The sequence below is a fragment of the Merops nubicus genome, unplaced genomic scaffold (genome assembly GCF_000691845.1).
Source record: "Merops nubicus isolate BGI_N331 unplaced genomic scaffold, ASM69184v1 scaffold38163, whole genome shotgun sequence".
Taxonomy (NCBI): domain Eukaryota; kingdom Metazoa; phylum Chordata; class Aves; order Coraciiformes; family Meropidae; genus Merops; species Merops nubicus.
This window is the reverse complement of record NW_008597535.1, coordinates 3,630-20,470: the sequence shown is the minus strand read 5'-3', so window position 1 is coordinate 20,470 and position 16,841 is coordinate 3,630. Positions and strand designations below refer to the sequence as shown.

Sequence of the window (16,841 nt, the reverse complement as noted above, 5' to 3'; positions counted from 1 at the left end):
CGTTGACATTTTGTCGGGGTAAAGAGTGGAGCCTGTTCATTCAGCGGCATATTTCTATTACAAATTATTTGATGCAACAACTGCCCATTAATATGTGGTAAGCATAAGAGGACTATCCTCTCAATTGCAGCCTCCAGGCATGACCAATACACAACCACACTGACAACCACAGCAAAAGGGCCCATTAAAGTATACCTTTTATTATGACATGAGTAATTTATCTGGTTGGTTGTTTTTTTTTTTTCTCTCCACAACTCAGAGAAAAGGAGGACTGAGGGTCACGGAGACTGAAATATCCTTTGGCTCAGGCACTAGTTTCTCCAACCAAGAATGAGAGAACACTAGGAGAAACTATTTGGGGAGCTCTATGCTCCAAATTCCTCCCCTCTGTGCAGCTAGCAGTAGTCCTACCTTCTGTCTACAGCTAAGGTCCAGCACCTCCCATAGGTTACAATTTAACATTTTAAAGTTAATGGATCTAACCTGAGGTGATACTGTTAGGCTGCACATACATCTCCTCTTCCACCTGGAAAGGTCACTGCCCTCCATACCAAAGATCATCACTATCTGAGATCTGCCAGCTGAGCTGCTTATATATGTGCTCTCCCTTCAGCCAAAGTGAGGGCAGCTGGCAAAGCATACTGCTTATACGTCAGCTTGGCTTGTTTTGACTGAAACACTCAAGGTGTGCTTGTAGGAGCAACTCAGGCAGCAGATCCAAGGGGCCAGTAACTTCCAGCAAAGGCACAATGTGCTCTTTGACCAGCCCTGCTGTGAGCAGACAGTAAAATGCAGCCTAATTCTTGTGACATTTGTGAAAGGAGCTTTCAGAAGAGAAGTGTGCAAGCAGTACGTTACCAGGGAATGAAACATCTTTGTGGTTTGCAATCTGCCTTTTAATGGTCCACCATTTACTCCGGAGCCACTGTGGTGAGCGGACACTACTCCATCCTTCAGCTAGTAAATCCCAATTGATGTCATTTTCATCAGAAACTTCAAGTTCCGCTATCCTGGCAGGATACAGAAAATATTTACCTGTTAGAAACTACCCTCCAGACTGGAAGGGGTGTTGCACATCTCTGGTCTCCTCACACGAAACAGCAGCAAAATGGCATGCTAGTGAACAGTCCCACCAGGGCTCATGAATCCACCAACACAGGCTTCCAAGGCGCCACGCTGCCAGAGGTCAAGCAGAATCATGAACAACAGAAGATGGACTAGACCTGTTAGATGATCCAGCCCATCTCCTCGCCATGCAGGAGTACTCTCCTTATTTACATATACATTAGGACTTGGATCAGATTATTGTGAAGCATTCCAAATGATGGTACTTGCATCTTTTCTCTTTAGAAAACCATTCCCCAAACACGTCTCCAAGGCAGGAAATACTTCCCGAGATTCACTCTGAACTTTCACTTAATTAATTTCATGTTATAATATTTACTTGTTTTTTCCTAAATAACACTCATCCGTCCTTAACACAGATTTTTTGCCTCCTCTCAGATGCTTCTTAGCCAAGGTAGATGAAGTTAGCTACAGTACTAAATAGTCCCTCATAGATCACTCCCATCGGGTTCTCCAGGTAAGAGACAGTCTTCACACAATTTTGGCAGATGTTATACACACACTGGATTCTACTGGAATCCATCTGAATACTATAGTATTTCTGCATTGCCTCCAGCTCATCAGTACATAGAGCATATGAAAGAGAAGTGAACAGTGAGAGGGGAAAAGATTTTTGTGGCAGTTAAGAAAAGTTCTCTTCACAAACCAAGCAATAGCACTGAACCCTTTTGCTAGCTAACAATACTTAAAAAAGAAAAAAAAAAACAAGAAAAAAAGAAAAAAGGCTACCAAACCCAATCCTGCCGGATGAGTTAAGGATATCTGGACAGACCAAAACAGATACCATTTGTACAGAAATATTAAGAATTATAAGCAGCATATTCTGAAATGTGGAATCGGGTTCCTCCTTCTGAGCTCACGTCATACAGCTTCAGCAAGTTAGTGAACATTGCTTTCTAAATACTGCCTAGATTCCCTGGATATCTTGCTTTTTATTCCCACCCAAAACTACCAACCCATAAAAATCCACTGGCTAAAAAGCCTGAGTTAAAGGCATTCAAAATGGGAGGAGGACTGGAGAGAGCAAAAGATTGCCAAAGTTACTACCAAGTTGACAGTTCAAATGTAGTCAAAGATGCTGATATCCAATCAGTGTTTGGTGGCCTACATGAAATTAATTTGCAGTCTCGGTTTAGATCTTTGTAGACAAGACGTCCACATCACAGAAACCACCACCACACTTGACCCTTGTTGGTCATCTCAGCAGAGAGGCCAAGGACTGAACGGGCAGGGAGACTGAACTACCCTCCAGTTAAGGGTTAAAGCGCATCGGTGGGGCAACGTGTGGGAAGCTTGCACGGTCGCTGCCTGTGCTGTACCTTTTCTGTGGAATAAAGAAGACTTCAGTCTCCAGGGCTTTCAATCTGACACCTTTCACGAACACTAACATTCACTAAAAAAACAAAAAACAAAAAATATGTTCAATAATAAATCTCTGGGAACTGTAAACACAGCAGTGATTTTTTTGGAGGATTCTAGAGGTTTTAGTGTCTAAGAAATCACCAAAATGGACCCCAATGGAATCCTGCTAGTGTCATGTATTACGAACCTTTAAAAGTAACCAAACTAACAAACCTCAAGATGAGATTGATTTCATCTTCCTTGGTCCACTCAGTGCCCCCACTCTGTTTCCAGTTGAGATAGTTGAGCCATTTGGAGCGGCACTGCTTCTCCGAGCGCGTCCCGACCCGTTCGGCCACCGCAGCCCACGACACACCTTGTGTGACAATGTCGCCTGGCTCTGTGCTCGTCAGCTCATGCACTACTTCTGCCAACCTCTTCTCTTCTTTCTCTGTCCACTTCCCTGAAAGACACAAAAGCCATCCAGCTTAACTAACAGCAGGTGTCCTCTGCTCTGGTCCATAACACCTGATCAGACATCTGTCTTCAGTGCCTAACACCTCATTCCAGATGCACATGCTGACTTGTGAGGAAGATATAACTGTTCTTACTTACCAACAGTTTATAATATACCCATTCTTGATTTTAAAATGTCTAATTCCATTGTTTCACTGCCAAATTTCTCTTCCTCTTGCAGATGAACAAAGCCACGCAGAACTTAAAAAATACTGATCAAAGCAAACAAGTCTGAGCTACTTGAATTGTATTAGTTGAAGTAAATTACAAAATAAACAATACTTCACTCCTAAAGTACATCTGTCTCTTAACTGGCAAAAAATATACAGTGTATGTTTATGAACACTGAGCACAAGGGACAGTACTTTTTAATGCACTTCATTAAAATACGCTCCAGTGGCATAAACATGTGATGGATACCGGATAGCAAAAATAAACCAAGTGTTCTGATCTTTAACACATGAAACTGGAGAAACCTGTACCAAATGTGTTCTAAAAGTGTCCCCAGATTTCACACTGTAAGTTCCTCAGTTCAGAGTTACATATCTCTGAAAACACCACTGACAAAGGCAAAGGGGACTGAGTTTTAACTGGAACATTCATGAGTGACACCAGCATTTACCTCACCTGTGTTGCAGGTATCCTTCATCAATCTACAGCGGTCCTTCACAGATGAAGCACTTCTCCCCAGTGCAGCTCCTATTGTGGCCCAATCATTGCCATGCTTTACCCTCAGCCTAAAAGAAGATATGCTCATTAGCACTATATCCAGTTATGAGATCACCAAAATATCAAATATGCTCTAATAAAAAGAGTATAAATGTACAGTCTGCAGGCTTAAAGACAGAATGGGGAGTTAGTTCAACAATACAGTATTAATATTTTCTGTCCTCACTGCTGATTTTTCTATGTGTTTCTAAAAGCCTTCTGGGCCAGCTATCACAGGGAACTCCCTTATAAAATGCTTAATATCTAGCTGTATTGCAGGAATGTTGAGAGGCTTAGTTACTGTGTTACATACTACATGAATGTTTAGATAAACAGCCAGCATCCACTCTACACCAGTTCCTCAAGAATTTTCAGGTGGCAGAGAGATCACTTGAGAAATCTCAATAACACCTGATGAAAAACCCAGGCATCCTACAATTTAAATGAAGCAAACCACTGCATAATCATCTTCATAATTTTAACTATTATTTTCCTCCCACAAATGACAACAGGTTGCTTAACATGTTTAGCCACGATTAGTTTTGATGCATCTGGAACCCCAGGCACCTTGCAAATAACACAAACCAGAAAAATTGATCCAAACATCTCCATCAACACAATGAAATACACTCCCTTCCTTCAGTCCAACCTGGCCTCTCCAAACTGCTCAACCTGGGAAAGCTGCAAGAGGAGAAAGACCTGCAGCCCCTCCTCCACCTGTCAGCTTCACAGTCAAAATCAAAGAGCCTTACTGACAATTCACGTCTTCCTCCAATACTTTACAGGGGAGATCCTCCTCTTGACCTGCCACTTTCTTTAGAAATAACCTTTGCTCAGGATTTCCAAGGAAAGAGAAATTGTTTTTCACAAACAATAACTGCAAATGTTGACTGTGCTTGTAAAAATCTGAAATATTATTACTTTTAACAGAAAGCTTGCTTTAGAATTGTTTCATATTGCTTATATCCTGAATACATATTAGAAAATATTTTTAAAAAATCCAAACATAGTTTCATTTCTCTTCAGATCAATTTAGTGAGCACTATTTTCTGATAGAGATGGAGCAGTCATATTTCCTTTTAACTTTTCAGGGATGTAAAAACAGCTCAAGCTACTAAATATAAACAAGGTCGTGTGACCTCATTAATAAAACTACTTACTCTTTAAGCTTTTCAATTTCCTCAGGAGTATACCTAAGCAACAGGTAAATAAAAAGACAGCATTTTAAACAGAAAGCATACAGCACAAACATTTTTGGTTTACTAACTACACAGTACACATTTAGTTACAAGAAATTAAGGAATTTCAGCTCTAAGAAACAATCTGACTGAATGCTTCAAAAGAACAGGAAGAACAAATGTCATTTTCCACATTAGTGCATTTCTAAGGTTATCTGATCTAACATTCCTCTCATTTGCCAGCAAAAATTCCTCATTCTTGGTTATCTTACCACTAAGAACAGAATTAGAATTTTATTAATAAAAAAACCAGTTCTAAAATAAACACCTATTTTTCTCTCCCGTCTCAGTTCACAATCACCATAAGGCTGATTTTCCATTAACACAAAACAAAAAAAAGAAAAAAAAATAATCAAGATGGTATTTTTAATTTTCCACTCCTTTAAAAACTGAAATCTAACATCCTTTTCAGCACTTCTGGGTGGCACTGTACCCACTGCTTTACAGATGGGCAAACTAGGGGCACATGGATGAAGATCAATGGGCTAGGAAGAAACTAGAAAGAAAATAAAACTCAGGAGGATCGGTGCCTGTGTCAAAGTCTTCTAATCAGATCAGAATCCTCTCTGCACCTTTTTCTTTTAAAGCTGTGGATACCATCAATTAAACACAACTATTGTCAAGGTTGATCTACCAGAATTCAGCAGAGGCAGCATGGTTAGGAAGAGGTAGGTCTGTCTGGCTAGAATTTTGTGTCCCAGGTGTAACTAACATTAAATACACAACCCTCCCCCTACCCCCAAGCCCAGGCAGCATTAGAGGCTCTCATACTTCCCCACGTGGTTCCTGTCGTCGTACATGCGCAGAACTCTCCTGTAGACAGCAAAGAGAGGCCGATTCAGGCCCCACGCGATCGTCCTGTAGAAATCTTTTCTTTCATCTTTTGACATCTCAAATATAATTTCAGTGGCATCTTTTATTCCACGGGCCTACAAGAAAGTATATTTTTAAAAAGTAGTTAGGAAAAGCATTTAAAAAAAAAAAATCCGCAAACCATGAACAAAATACCTTAGACAAAGTCTCCAAGAAATCGAGAAGCAGAGCACTCCAGAACTGAAGCCTAGTGTACTATTATGCAACTTTCCATTTATCTCAAACACTACAGTCCAAAAGTTAAACTGAATATTTCTGAATTAGATACCTCAAATACAATCCCTTGAACACTAGGTTTTGTTTGGTTGGTTTGCTTCACTTTTTCTAGAACAGAACTTCTGTGTCTACCTGGACTCTAACTTTTGTTCACATTTACAAACAGTCTGTCCAATGTATAAGTTAAGATCAAAAATTGAACCATCATTGAGAACATCAGGGAAAACATGCTGTGGTGGAATTAGCCTGGGGTCATACAAGAGAAGGCTGTCAAACAGTGCTACATCAATTTATGACATAATATTCCTTGTCTGAAAGCAATTTTTTTCAATTAAATTACTCTTCTTGTTCTGACAGATTCAACAAATCAATGGAGTTAAGTATAAAAGGAAAGGTTTAGTTTAATGTCAACTTCTACTTTAAAATCAGTATATTGCAATTATTTAAAGCAGTACAAGAAAGTAAATAAGTGGAAAAATAATAAATCAAATGAGTTATCAGTAACCCAAAAAAAGTTATTTAGCTATCTTAATTTAAAACCCCGTATTACCTAGGAATGGTTCTGTGGCAGAAATTCTAATGGAGATGTGGGCAGGCACACTTTCTACAACTACTCATGAGGATTTTTGTATCAATAAAGACTAAATTCAGGGCATTTTGATCCACAAATGAAGGATGGTGAACCTGTAATATCCAGGCTATACATTCTCAGCTGTGAGGGCTCAGCTCAAATACTCTCAGCTGTAAGCCTACTGCAGATATGACACGGGCAATCCTCACTGTCAGCATGTGATCTGCGTGCCTATTTTTACACTGAACTCTGGCACTAATACATTAAGGGGAAGAAAGCATATACAGGCAACCTAGTAGTAAACAAATACACCCTTTAGCATAGTAAACAAATAGAGCTATGGCAGCAAAGAAGTCAGGAAGTTGTGTTCAATGCTTTGTAAGGAAAGTTGTCTCTATTCCTAGTTCAGTATTTTTCTTCTGTCTTTGCAGAAGGCTTCATGGGTGATGTGTTTTCAGAGAAAGAGATTAAGCCACTTGAGCATCCTGACACAAAATTTTCAGATGTGTTATATTCAGCACACAAATTAATAGCAATGTTCTATTCAGCAGTCTTAAATCTTGTGTATGGATAGAATTTTCTTATTTCAAATGGGTAACAACCATTTCTGCTACAGAGCCATCAGAATCACTTAGTGCCTATTCTGGGAAGTACTGAAGCAGGTTTCTAGCAGGAGCTGCATCACCACATCAGCTAGCAAATAACATATTCTAACACATACCTTTAAGTAACGCTCAATGTTACTCATCAAAATGTCAATTTCTTCCTTTGACCACATCCCTTGCTTCCACTTATGGCCTGAAAACAGAAAGAAACCAATTAAAAATCACAAAGTGATTAACTAATTAACAAAGTCAGCAAAAAACCAGAAATGTCAGAAAATACAACCCTCTTTATTGCAATTAACAAAAAGAGAGTAATTTTAGCTACTAGCTAGAATTTTAAACAGATGTTATGTCATACTTGATAAACATTAGTTGACAGTTACAAGGGATTGTTTAAATAATGTGAGTCAGACATCTCTTCAGAAACACCCACCTTCTTAAAACAGAACAGGAATTCCTCTGTGCTGTCAATTCACATTTTCAGACTTTCTCTTCAACCACAACTAGATAGATTTCTTTTCAAACTGACATCTGAAATTCCCATGCATTCAACTGATTGCAGAAGCTGGTACTTAAAATGTGACTCACAGTATTACTTGAGGCACTGGCAACAAACTGTTCCCGATGTCTCTTTTTTTTTGCATTGGGAATAATGCCTAGTGGTCACAGTCAAGATAAAGACTCATGGCAATTGTTTAATTTTTTAAATAAAAGTGGCAAAAAAAATAGAAGCAGACATTATGTTTTGCCTCTGTCTATGCCCTTCTAAGTAATTACAATGCTCCAGCTAAGCTTTAAAAGCAAAACCGATCCACCTTATTCTGAGTGAAAATTTTAAACCTGAGGTCCATCAATAAAACATTTAAATATTCCTACCATAAATTTATATGTAAATCCCCTCATGCTAATACCATACTTAATATTAATGATCACTTATAATTAAGATTATGCTGGTGACCCAGTTTACGTAGTGGTGTGTGCTGGCTACCTGCCCATCTCTGCTCAGAAAAATCAGAGTACTTCCTTCTCAGCCTGCTAATTACCAGAGCTGAGAGGCAGAACACACCACTGAGACTGTTTACTCAAATCCAATTATAATGAAAAGCACAGGCATTATTACTAATTCTCTTGGAACTGATGAGGAAAAAAGTGCCCGGTGGCTTCAATCTCTTTTTCCAAAGCTACAGAGACAGAACAATAACCTACTCCTGTCGCTGGGATTCACTCTTCTGTCCCAGCACCTGAACTGACTTACAGGGACACTGCTACTCTTTACATGGAACAACCTTTAATACCCAAGTATTTAAGAAAGGAAGTCTATTTTTGATTTATTTATTATGATTTACTGCCTGTTAAAAGTAACTGTTAGTGCACACTTGGGATCAGTGAGTGGTCACTGATGAAGTTGCTCAGCTCCCTTTCTCTGAATTTTCCACATCCAACACCCAGGTTCTGTGTGCCTCACCCACAGTTTTTCACTGGCTCAGCAGACACTCAGCTCTCTGGAGCAGAACTCACTGGGTAAGAGATAATTTGCTTCTGTGAAGAGAAAACCACTGCTTTTTTTCCTAAAGTTTTCCAATACAAATGGGAGTTGCTTTGGACTCAATGAAAAAGATATTTATTTTTTTTCCCCTAGAAAGAGGTAAAGTCAGGGTAAGAAAAATAGTAGAGAGACTGAGGAAAGTGGAAAGATAACACAGCTTTATTTGATACTAAGTTGTTTGCATAGGTTTAGAAAGGCACTTCCCCTAGGGGAAAAGAAAACAAAAAGGCTCTGAAGTTCAGCAGCTACTACAGGACTGCACAGATACGTTTGGAAATGGAGGAATGCCAATGGAGTGGCAATTTTAGGAGTAGCAGGGATTACTTCAGTAGATACCAGTTTGCATTATCCCTCTACCTCAGAAGCAGGTCCATTCCAGAAACTGTTTAACATGAATCACAACACAGCAGCCAGACTAATGAGCCCTACTCGAGGAAGAATACACTAACCTGAGCACAGGTGATTTTTGCCCTGGTGTATCCCCCCTCTGACTGCAGCTGCCCATCTCCTCATGAGGTAGAAATGCAAAGGGAGCAAATACAACTCTCTGCCACATCTGTGCTGACACACATGATCTACAGTTCTCCAGCACTACCACTAGAATCACTGTCACCACTGCAAGCAAGACCTCTCCTCTTCTCCAAGTGTATCTGGAGTTCCAACTTTCTTCTTGCACACAAAGTTGTAGAGGGATGGTGAATACTTGATGCATTAGATCTCTCAACATTTTTACAGTCTTCGAAAATACCTTCACTAAAAAAGCCAGACCAGAGATTGCTTTATGCTCCCTGCAGAATGTTCTGAGGCATTTGGAACAGCTTACCTTCATACAGAGTGAGAGAACTGCATTCGCAATAGCCTACCTTTGTTTGTCAGAGAATCCTTATCTTCTTTGGTTGTGAACCAGGCTTGACTAACAGCTGACACTTCTTCATTGCCCATTGGGGAGATTTCATCCAGCTGTTCATTCTGCAGAATCTTGAAAAGACCAATGTGAAATCATCCAGTAAGATCTTCAGTTCTTCCCATCACTTTGCATTTAACACAGAGGTGTAACTTGAGTGAGAATGAAACCAGCACACCATGCTGAATGAAACCAGCACTTACCTTGCTGACTGCTCACAAAGTGCCACTTTTAGATACAGCATTGAAAACACATTCACTTTTCTTAAAATACACAAGTAAGATTTAGCATCCTAACATACAGAGAATATCTGAGAATTAGTTAGACAACAATCTTCATCCTGTTTAATGTACAGTGAACAGGAAGAGTCTCACTGGCTTTGCTGGGAAAAGCATCTCCAATCCAGAACTTTTAAATGTGGTACAGCCACAACAAGAACTGTATGTAACCGTTAGGACTGGTGACAAGATAAAGCACATTTAGGCCTATCATCAAGCTTAATTTATAATCAAGGAATAACAGAAATAACATAAACTTCTCTTCTACGCAGTCACCACAGAGCAAGTGATTATCAGTGGGGGGTTACATCTATTACTATTTACTGCATTGCTCTTTGAGCAGTAAGTTACACTACAACCTCTTTCAGATATAAAATGATTCAATTGCACTTTTATAGAACAACATTTTAAAACCAAGATCTGTGCTCAAATACATTAGTTTAATAATAAAAATAACCTTATTCATTTAATAAGCCCTTTCTGCTATTCATTTCCCTTTTCTTTTCAATTTAAGTAAAAATGTACATCAAATGGGTCAGCTTTGAAGTTTACTGTACCTGAATCTGAGTAACAGTTCCTTCGTTAATCTCATCTTCAGCTACCTCAGTGGTAGCAGTCATGGTCACCTCAAAGCTCTGATCATTTTCTGAAACTTCAGAATGGGTGAGTTAGTTGTATACCTTACTCCTGTAACATTTTTTGTGCCTGCTAAAGGTTTTATAAATTGCCACCTCTGCACTGAAAATTTTACAGAGGCTTTATTCAGTATTTGTTTGTTGGCACAGCAAAAGAATCAAACTGATTATCAACTGTTCTGCTTCATAAAATTTAAATATGGGTTTTGAAACCACCAGTTTTACACCTGAATGTAACTAAGACCTAAAGAGAAACATATAAATAAAAGATGTTTGATTTGGTGCAAATATTTGACACTGTATTAATGCTTCCCCTCCAGCTCTATCTTCAGCTTTCTCCTATCACTAAAGGACAATGTTCAAATCCTTTGGCTGCATTCTTTCCCCAGAGTCTTCTTTCAAGATCCTAATGCCTTCACTTGAAAGGAGTTTCAGCTAAGTTTCACCAAATAAACAACTACTCTAGGTATCACAAATTGGTATTTTAACTTGCTAGATCTGGTTTTGCCTTCTTTTGGGAGATTATATTGAACTACCTAACATGTAGTTAACATCCTTAAGACTAATTCAGTATTCAGCCTACCTTTTGTGTAACAATCTCTACCTTGAAAAGGTACATCTCAATACTACAAACCACAGAAATATTGCCTAAAGAAAACCTGATTGCTCTTTGCAAGAGGAGAACATCCAGTTTGTTGTTAGCCCTCTATTTACTCACTGCACCTGTCCCTCCGGCCCTCTATCTGTAAGGCAGGTTTATTCTGTCAGTACTACATAGATAACAAGTGCACCAAAACCATACAAGGCTCCCAGAAGTAAAGATAATACCTAAGTATATAAATAAATTTGAAAATAAAATATACAGACTATGCTAATGTGATCCAAAGAATCCCCTTCGAACCTTCAGCAACAGAAACATTTCCTACAAGAGTATATAAACTTCAAAGAACTTACTTGGAACTGCAACAACAGAAATGCACGGAGTGGAATCATCAAGGCTTTGATCATCCTCTGATAAGCAAAGCCTCTTGGGTGGAGGTTCAGTGCTGTCTTCAGAATCTACTTCATCAGCTTCTAACAACAAAAACATACACAAGTTACTTTCTGTTAACAAAGTGGAGTTTTGGGCCAAGTTCTGTTAACAAAGTGGACCACAACAAGAGGTAGAAGCAAATGGGACAGGTTGGTTCAGTGCTTTGCTACTGCCCAGGAACCTGGTCTGAGTTATGGGCAGTAACAGTTCACATAGTTTTTTCAACATACATTTTCTGTGATATTTTCTTTTTATTTTTCATCCACAGTCCACCGCACACAAACAAGCTCCTCAAGACTAGAGAAATTTGGGTACATGCTTGGTTCCAAGAACCCATCTGCACTGACATATATCAGAACAGCTACACCCTTGTTGGGTACATACATGCAAAATTTTGCCATTGATTGCAACCAGGCTGATGCTTTATCTCTCTTTAAACTGAAACAGAACAACCTGCAGCACAGGAAACTGAATCCAAGTAGCTCACAGAAATATGGGGCAGGGAAGTGTGATGGTTGAATCAATGCAAAAAGAAGAAAAAACACTATGTGATACAATTCTGTACCATTTTGAGGGCAATGAAGTATAAGGTTCCCTTCAGTGTCCTGAGTCAAAGTCACAGAGTTCACGGTTTCTACTGTCACTGTGTCAGACTCCTCTTCAACTGTGCTCATACTCAAACCTGAAAGAGCAATACACAGGTTACTCTTCTTCACTCAGACTCCCACTCTTGACCGTCGTGCTGCTTCCTGCACCTCAGCCCAGCAGCGCTGGCTCCCACAGAGCGTGACGAGGGCCCTGGCTGCCCTCACACGGACAACCCCGCGGCTCGAGACACCCACCTGCCTTTCCTTTCCCTGCATACACCCCTCAGACATTTCAAAGCTACTTTACCAATTAAAAATAGTACCTAAACTCCCTAACTCATGAGCATTTGCAATCTACTGCTTGTTTTGGTTTTGTGGTTAGTGGTTTTTGGTTTGGTTTTTTTTTTTTTTTTTAAATGCAAACCTAGGCTATTACTTTTCTACGTCTGATATTTTTTTGTCTTACTAATATTTGTTCCACTGCTCATTTGATAATTTTACTATTCTATAACCTAAAGCTAGTCAAGACTGAGAAATATTTCTTGTGTCATACTACTCATAGTTGTAGTATTTATAGATTGCCCAGCAGCAAAGTTTTGTTCTCCTTCCATGCATACGACTAAATATGAAGCTAGTATTTTTTATTTAGCATTGAAACATGAGCAACAGAAAAAAACTGGATGCAAGCAAGCACCAATATAAAAAATGACCAGAAAGTTAGTTATCCAGGATAAGCATTATGCACTGAAGTCAGTGAACCAGAGCAAGTGCTTCTGGTGATCTCATTTCCACTGTGAAACTACTACAAAGAAACCCAAAGCTTCCAAGAATTTCTGTGTAAACTACCACAATTTTTGAAAGGAAATGAAACCCCACCAAAATTTTCTAATCCATCAAATACAAAGACATGTAACCTTTTCTGCTGCACAAGTTAAATGGAATCACATCTAAAATCTCCAGGAACTCTGCAATGATCTCATCAGTCTCGAGCACTTGGGTTTGGTGACTATCTTTGGCAGAGCTTAAGAAAACAGCATCTATTTCTTCTTGAAGTGCTCAGTCCTTTTTATGAGTTTTCTCATGTCAACAACAGAAAAAAAATATATAGCTTTTAAAACCACAATATTGTTACCAACAATTTTAACTTACATTTTTTAAAAAATCATTTACTATAGCTTTTAATTTTAAAAAAAATTTTAAAAAATCACAATTAGATGGCAAACCTTCCATGTACCAGGCCAGCACACACACATACCCATACACAAGTGGAATTTACAACACAGACTTTAAATTCCCTGTATAATGTTAATAATACTGCTTCAGCAGGGAAAGACTTAATTTTTAATCCGAAAACCTGTACTTTGATATTGAAGATTCCCCAGAGCAGTCTCTTCGTCAAAGTATAAAACCACTTCCAGTCTTTCAATAAAATTACTTATCACCTCTCAAGCTTGATGAAGATTTGGCACATCTTTAAGCACACGTAGTGACTGATGCCTAGAAAAAAAGTGATGGTACCCTCCTGAGCATGTCAAAAACTTCAGATACTGCTGATGTTTTAAATCAGAGTATCTCCAGTTTACTTTCAGATCTACCATTGCAACAGAGCCTTGCCACATGCAAGCGTAGAAGGCAATAACTCCCTTGGGATTATCTGCTCCTGAGTTTTCCATCCTGCACCCATCCTTCACTAGAAGTGATGTTTGCTGCACGGCCATTGTACTGACTTTCAAGAACCAAGAGGCATCTCTAGCTCCCAAACATGAAGAAAGAAATCCAAAGTGTTACAGCTGAATTAGCAGACTGTAACCTCAACTCAGTTTTGAGTTATTAATTTAATTTTTTTGGGAGTGAGCAAATTGGATAATTCTGGAGAGACAGAAGAAATAGATAAGATTCTCCTTTTTCCATGTTCACATGTACTTTCTGAATAACTTCTACTACAGGGAATGCTGTCTTAAAAGTTTCCCAAGTTACCTGAAATGCCACAGAGGACTCTTCTTTAATTACATCTGAAGAGATAGCAATAAGATTTATTTTTCTACAATCAGTTCAAAGTATGTTTTTCTTCTCACTACTACAAAGGCTTGAAAGACACAAAGACTTTTTAAAAAAACACATGATGTCAATCAGGTACTCCACCTAAAGCTGATCTAGAAGCAGCAGAAACTATAGCACCATCCACAGCAGATCATTCCTTCTTTTTATTGAAAGAATACTAAGAACTTAATTCAGGTATAGCAAAAGCTGAGCTATCCTTTCATGAGTTACTCAGGATTTCCTGAGAATCAAAAATACAATTATGCTCCCCAGTCCAAACCACAGAGCAATTAGGTTTGTCCATTTGCATTCTCTGCCTCGCTGGTTTGCTGTGTTAGAAAAGGATACAGCATGGAAGGGGTCCATGCATCCAAACCTGGCTGTTCCACCAAAGCTGGGGAGGAAGATACATCATGATCAACAGCTGTTGCCCTACAGAGCTGTAGCTAGGCTCTAGACTTTAGGTAACTGAGGTACCCCAACTAACAGCAGCACTGACTCTTCTGATCAAGTCAGATGTCTATTCTTGTCTGCTGGAGTTCCCAGGCACTCCTTACACTGAAATCTGTGTGCAGCACACTGTGAGAAACTGCCATCTCCTAAGAAGCAACTCCTCGATGGGATCCCCAGACTGAGCAGTTTGGGAATTTTTTGCCAATCTCCCAAGAACAGTTTATCCCAACAGTAAGAGCAGGCTCTCTAGAAAATGTAATAATGTTCTGTGTCAGATACTTGACACAAGTTTTCTGAGTAAAGGTAATAACCATAATCAAGTGTTTTGCTTCATGGCAGGATTCCAAGTACAAACACACTCTAGTTTAATACATAAAAATAACATGCTTTAATATATAAGATATACTTCTTACTATATTTAAAAAGGACAGATAAGCAGACTAGTGATGCACTGGTTCACGACCGTAAAGCAATGCAGGGATTAAGAAAAGGATGTGTCACCAATTACCACTTCAAGACCTTCACTTGGGTTCACACTTCAGCTGGGAAGCCCCTCGGCAGCCGGCCCCTGGAGATCCCTGGTAACTGGCAAGGTCCTACACGGTGTGTCCACAACTGACATGTATTAACTGAATGCTCCAAAAGGCAGGGTTCAAAGAACTGGGAACTTTGTCCACATATTATTCCACTGGTAGCATATGAGCATAGATCCAAATTATATGTATTGTTCTCATTATCTAAATATATTCTTTCAAAGTGGGGTAAGCATTACTCAAATATGGAGTACTGGATGTTCTTTAAAAATAACAGGTAAAACTATAACCTTGCACATAACTTTAAATGGCTGACTTACACTGAAATGTGTTACCTTTCCTGAACAGTAAGAGTCAGTACAGTGTACAGTTACAGGTGAAAATAAAACCCAGTGTGTTTCAGGAATCCATTGTTTAAATACAGTCCTCCAAATTAATGATTACTCATTAAACAATTTTGTGCTTTGTTTTGTTGAATTAACATATATAGTGTCTGCATCTCCTATGAAGATATCAATTTTCATCCTTTCCTCCTTTAAGTGCTGAACGCAATCCCGTAAAGTGTACCAGGGGTGACCCCCCAGGGCCAATCTCCTTCCACAGGCCACCTGCCACCGCAGCTGCCAAGGCCAACGGGCTCATATCTGCCTGATCTTCATGCCAAAAGTTACCCTGCACAAACGAGTTGGGGCTCAACATCACAATTTTTCTGCTATCTACATCATCGAGGGCAACTCCCGATACCCCCTAAGCTCTGCAGCCGCACCATCCATGTAAGCAGCAATTCCCCAGATTTCTGTTGAAACCACTCATTAATAAACACAACTCCATTCTGAGTAAAAAACTCCAGCACAACTCACCTCAGATTCTGCCCATCTATTCCTCACTCTAACTTTCTTCTAACAACGGCTTTTACTTCTGTATCCTCAGAGGGGGGTTCTTGGCCTGTACTACTACCTGAATCAGTCAAATCCCAGACATCTCCATCCCACCGTGTTCCTGCCTCGGCAACCACAGCATGCATCTTCTATTCATACCTCCCCATCGCTTTTGGTTTTATACTGGGGGACCCTAACAGCTACATTTTCTGCCAGTCTGATACACACCCAATTTATCTGCCAGTAAATGATTCTGACACTGCAACATAACTATTTTACCCTGCAAATCATGTATCTGCTTTTCCAATGCTACTGTCTAAACAAACAACCTATCTCGTTGCTGATGCTGTTTCGTATAAGCAGTAAAAACCCACCCAGGCTGCCCTAATCGGTATTTTCTGTGTGCATTTTACTACATCAAGAGGTTCTGCTTCTGCTGAACACACATCCCAACCTCCACGCAGTCCAGCACAACTCCGTCCTCCACACACAGCTGAGGCTTCAGAAGCCAGCCCAAAAGTCTCCCACTTTTTATAGTAAGTAACAGATGTTTTGCCCTTGTCTCCTTAGCACAAGTCAGTTGGCCGCGCAGGCTGTTCTGCTCCCACTGTCAGTCCCATCTGGGACACTGGTCAGGTGTTCCAGTATGACTGAGAAGTGACCATGCCGTCAGCACACAATATAATATTGTGCAGATGTTCATGTTACTGTTTGCAGAGGTAGGTAATTACAGAAGCAGTTATCAGTCGTAAGCAGTAATC

The 16,841-nt window shown here is 39.5% G+C and overlaps 1 protein-coding gene across 1 annotated transcript in view; it reads right to left on the bottom strand.

Moving 5' to 3' along the window:
* Window positions 1-13,798, bottom strand: part of DMTF1 (cyclin D binding myb-like transcription factor 1) — a 22,992-nt gene extending 9,194 nt beyond the window's left edge. Inside the window, exons 1-11 of the mRNA XM_008936745.1 lie at window positions 13,760-13,798; window positions 12,155-12,271; window positions 11,511-11,630; window positions 10,479-10,573; window positions 9,603-9,717; window positions 7,310-7,386; window positions 5,700-5,857; window positions 4,851-4,883; window positions 3,610-3,719; window positions 2,701-2,929; window positions 859-1,010 (exon numbers count right to left, since the gene is read on the bottom strand). Of these exons, the coding sequence (XP_008934993.1) occupies window positions 859-1,010; window positions 2,701-2,929; window positions 3,610-3,719; window positions 4,851-4,883; window positions 5,700-5,857; window positions 7,310-7,386; window positions 9,603-9,717; window positions 10,479-10,573; window positions 11,511-11,630; window positions 12,155-12,263 (1,198 nt within the window). The 5' untranslated portion in view covers window positions 12,264-12,271; window positions 13,760-13,798. The remainder of the gene's footprint in view (window positions 1-858; window positions 1,011-2,700; window positions 2,930-3,609; window positions 3,720-4,850; window positions 4,884-5,699; window positions 5,858-7,309; window positions 7,387-9,602; window positions 9,718-10,478; window positions 10,574-11,510; window positions 11,631-12,154; window positions 12,272-13,759) is intronic.
* Window positions 13,799-16,841: the final 3,043 nt, after the last annotated feature.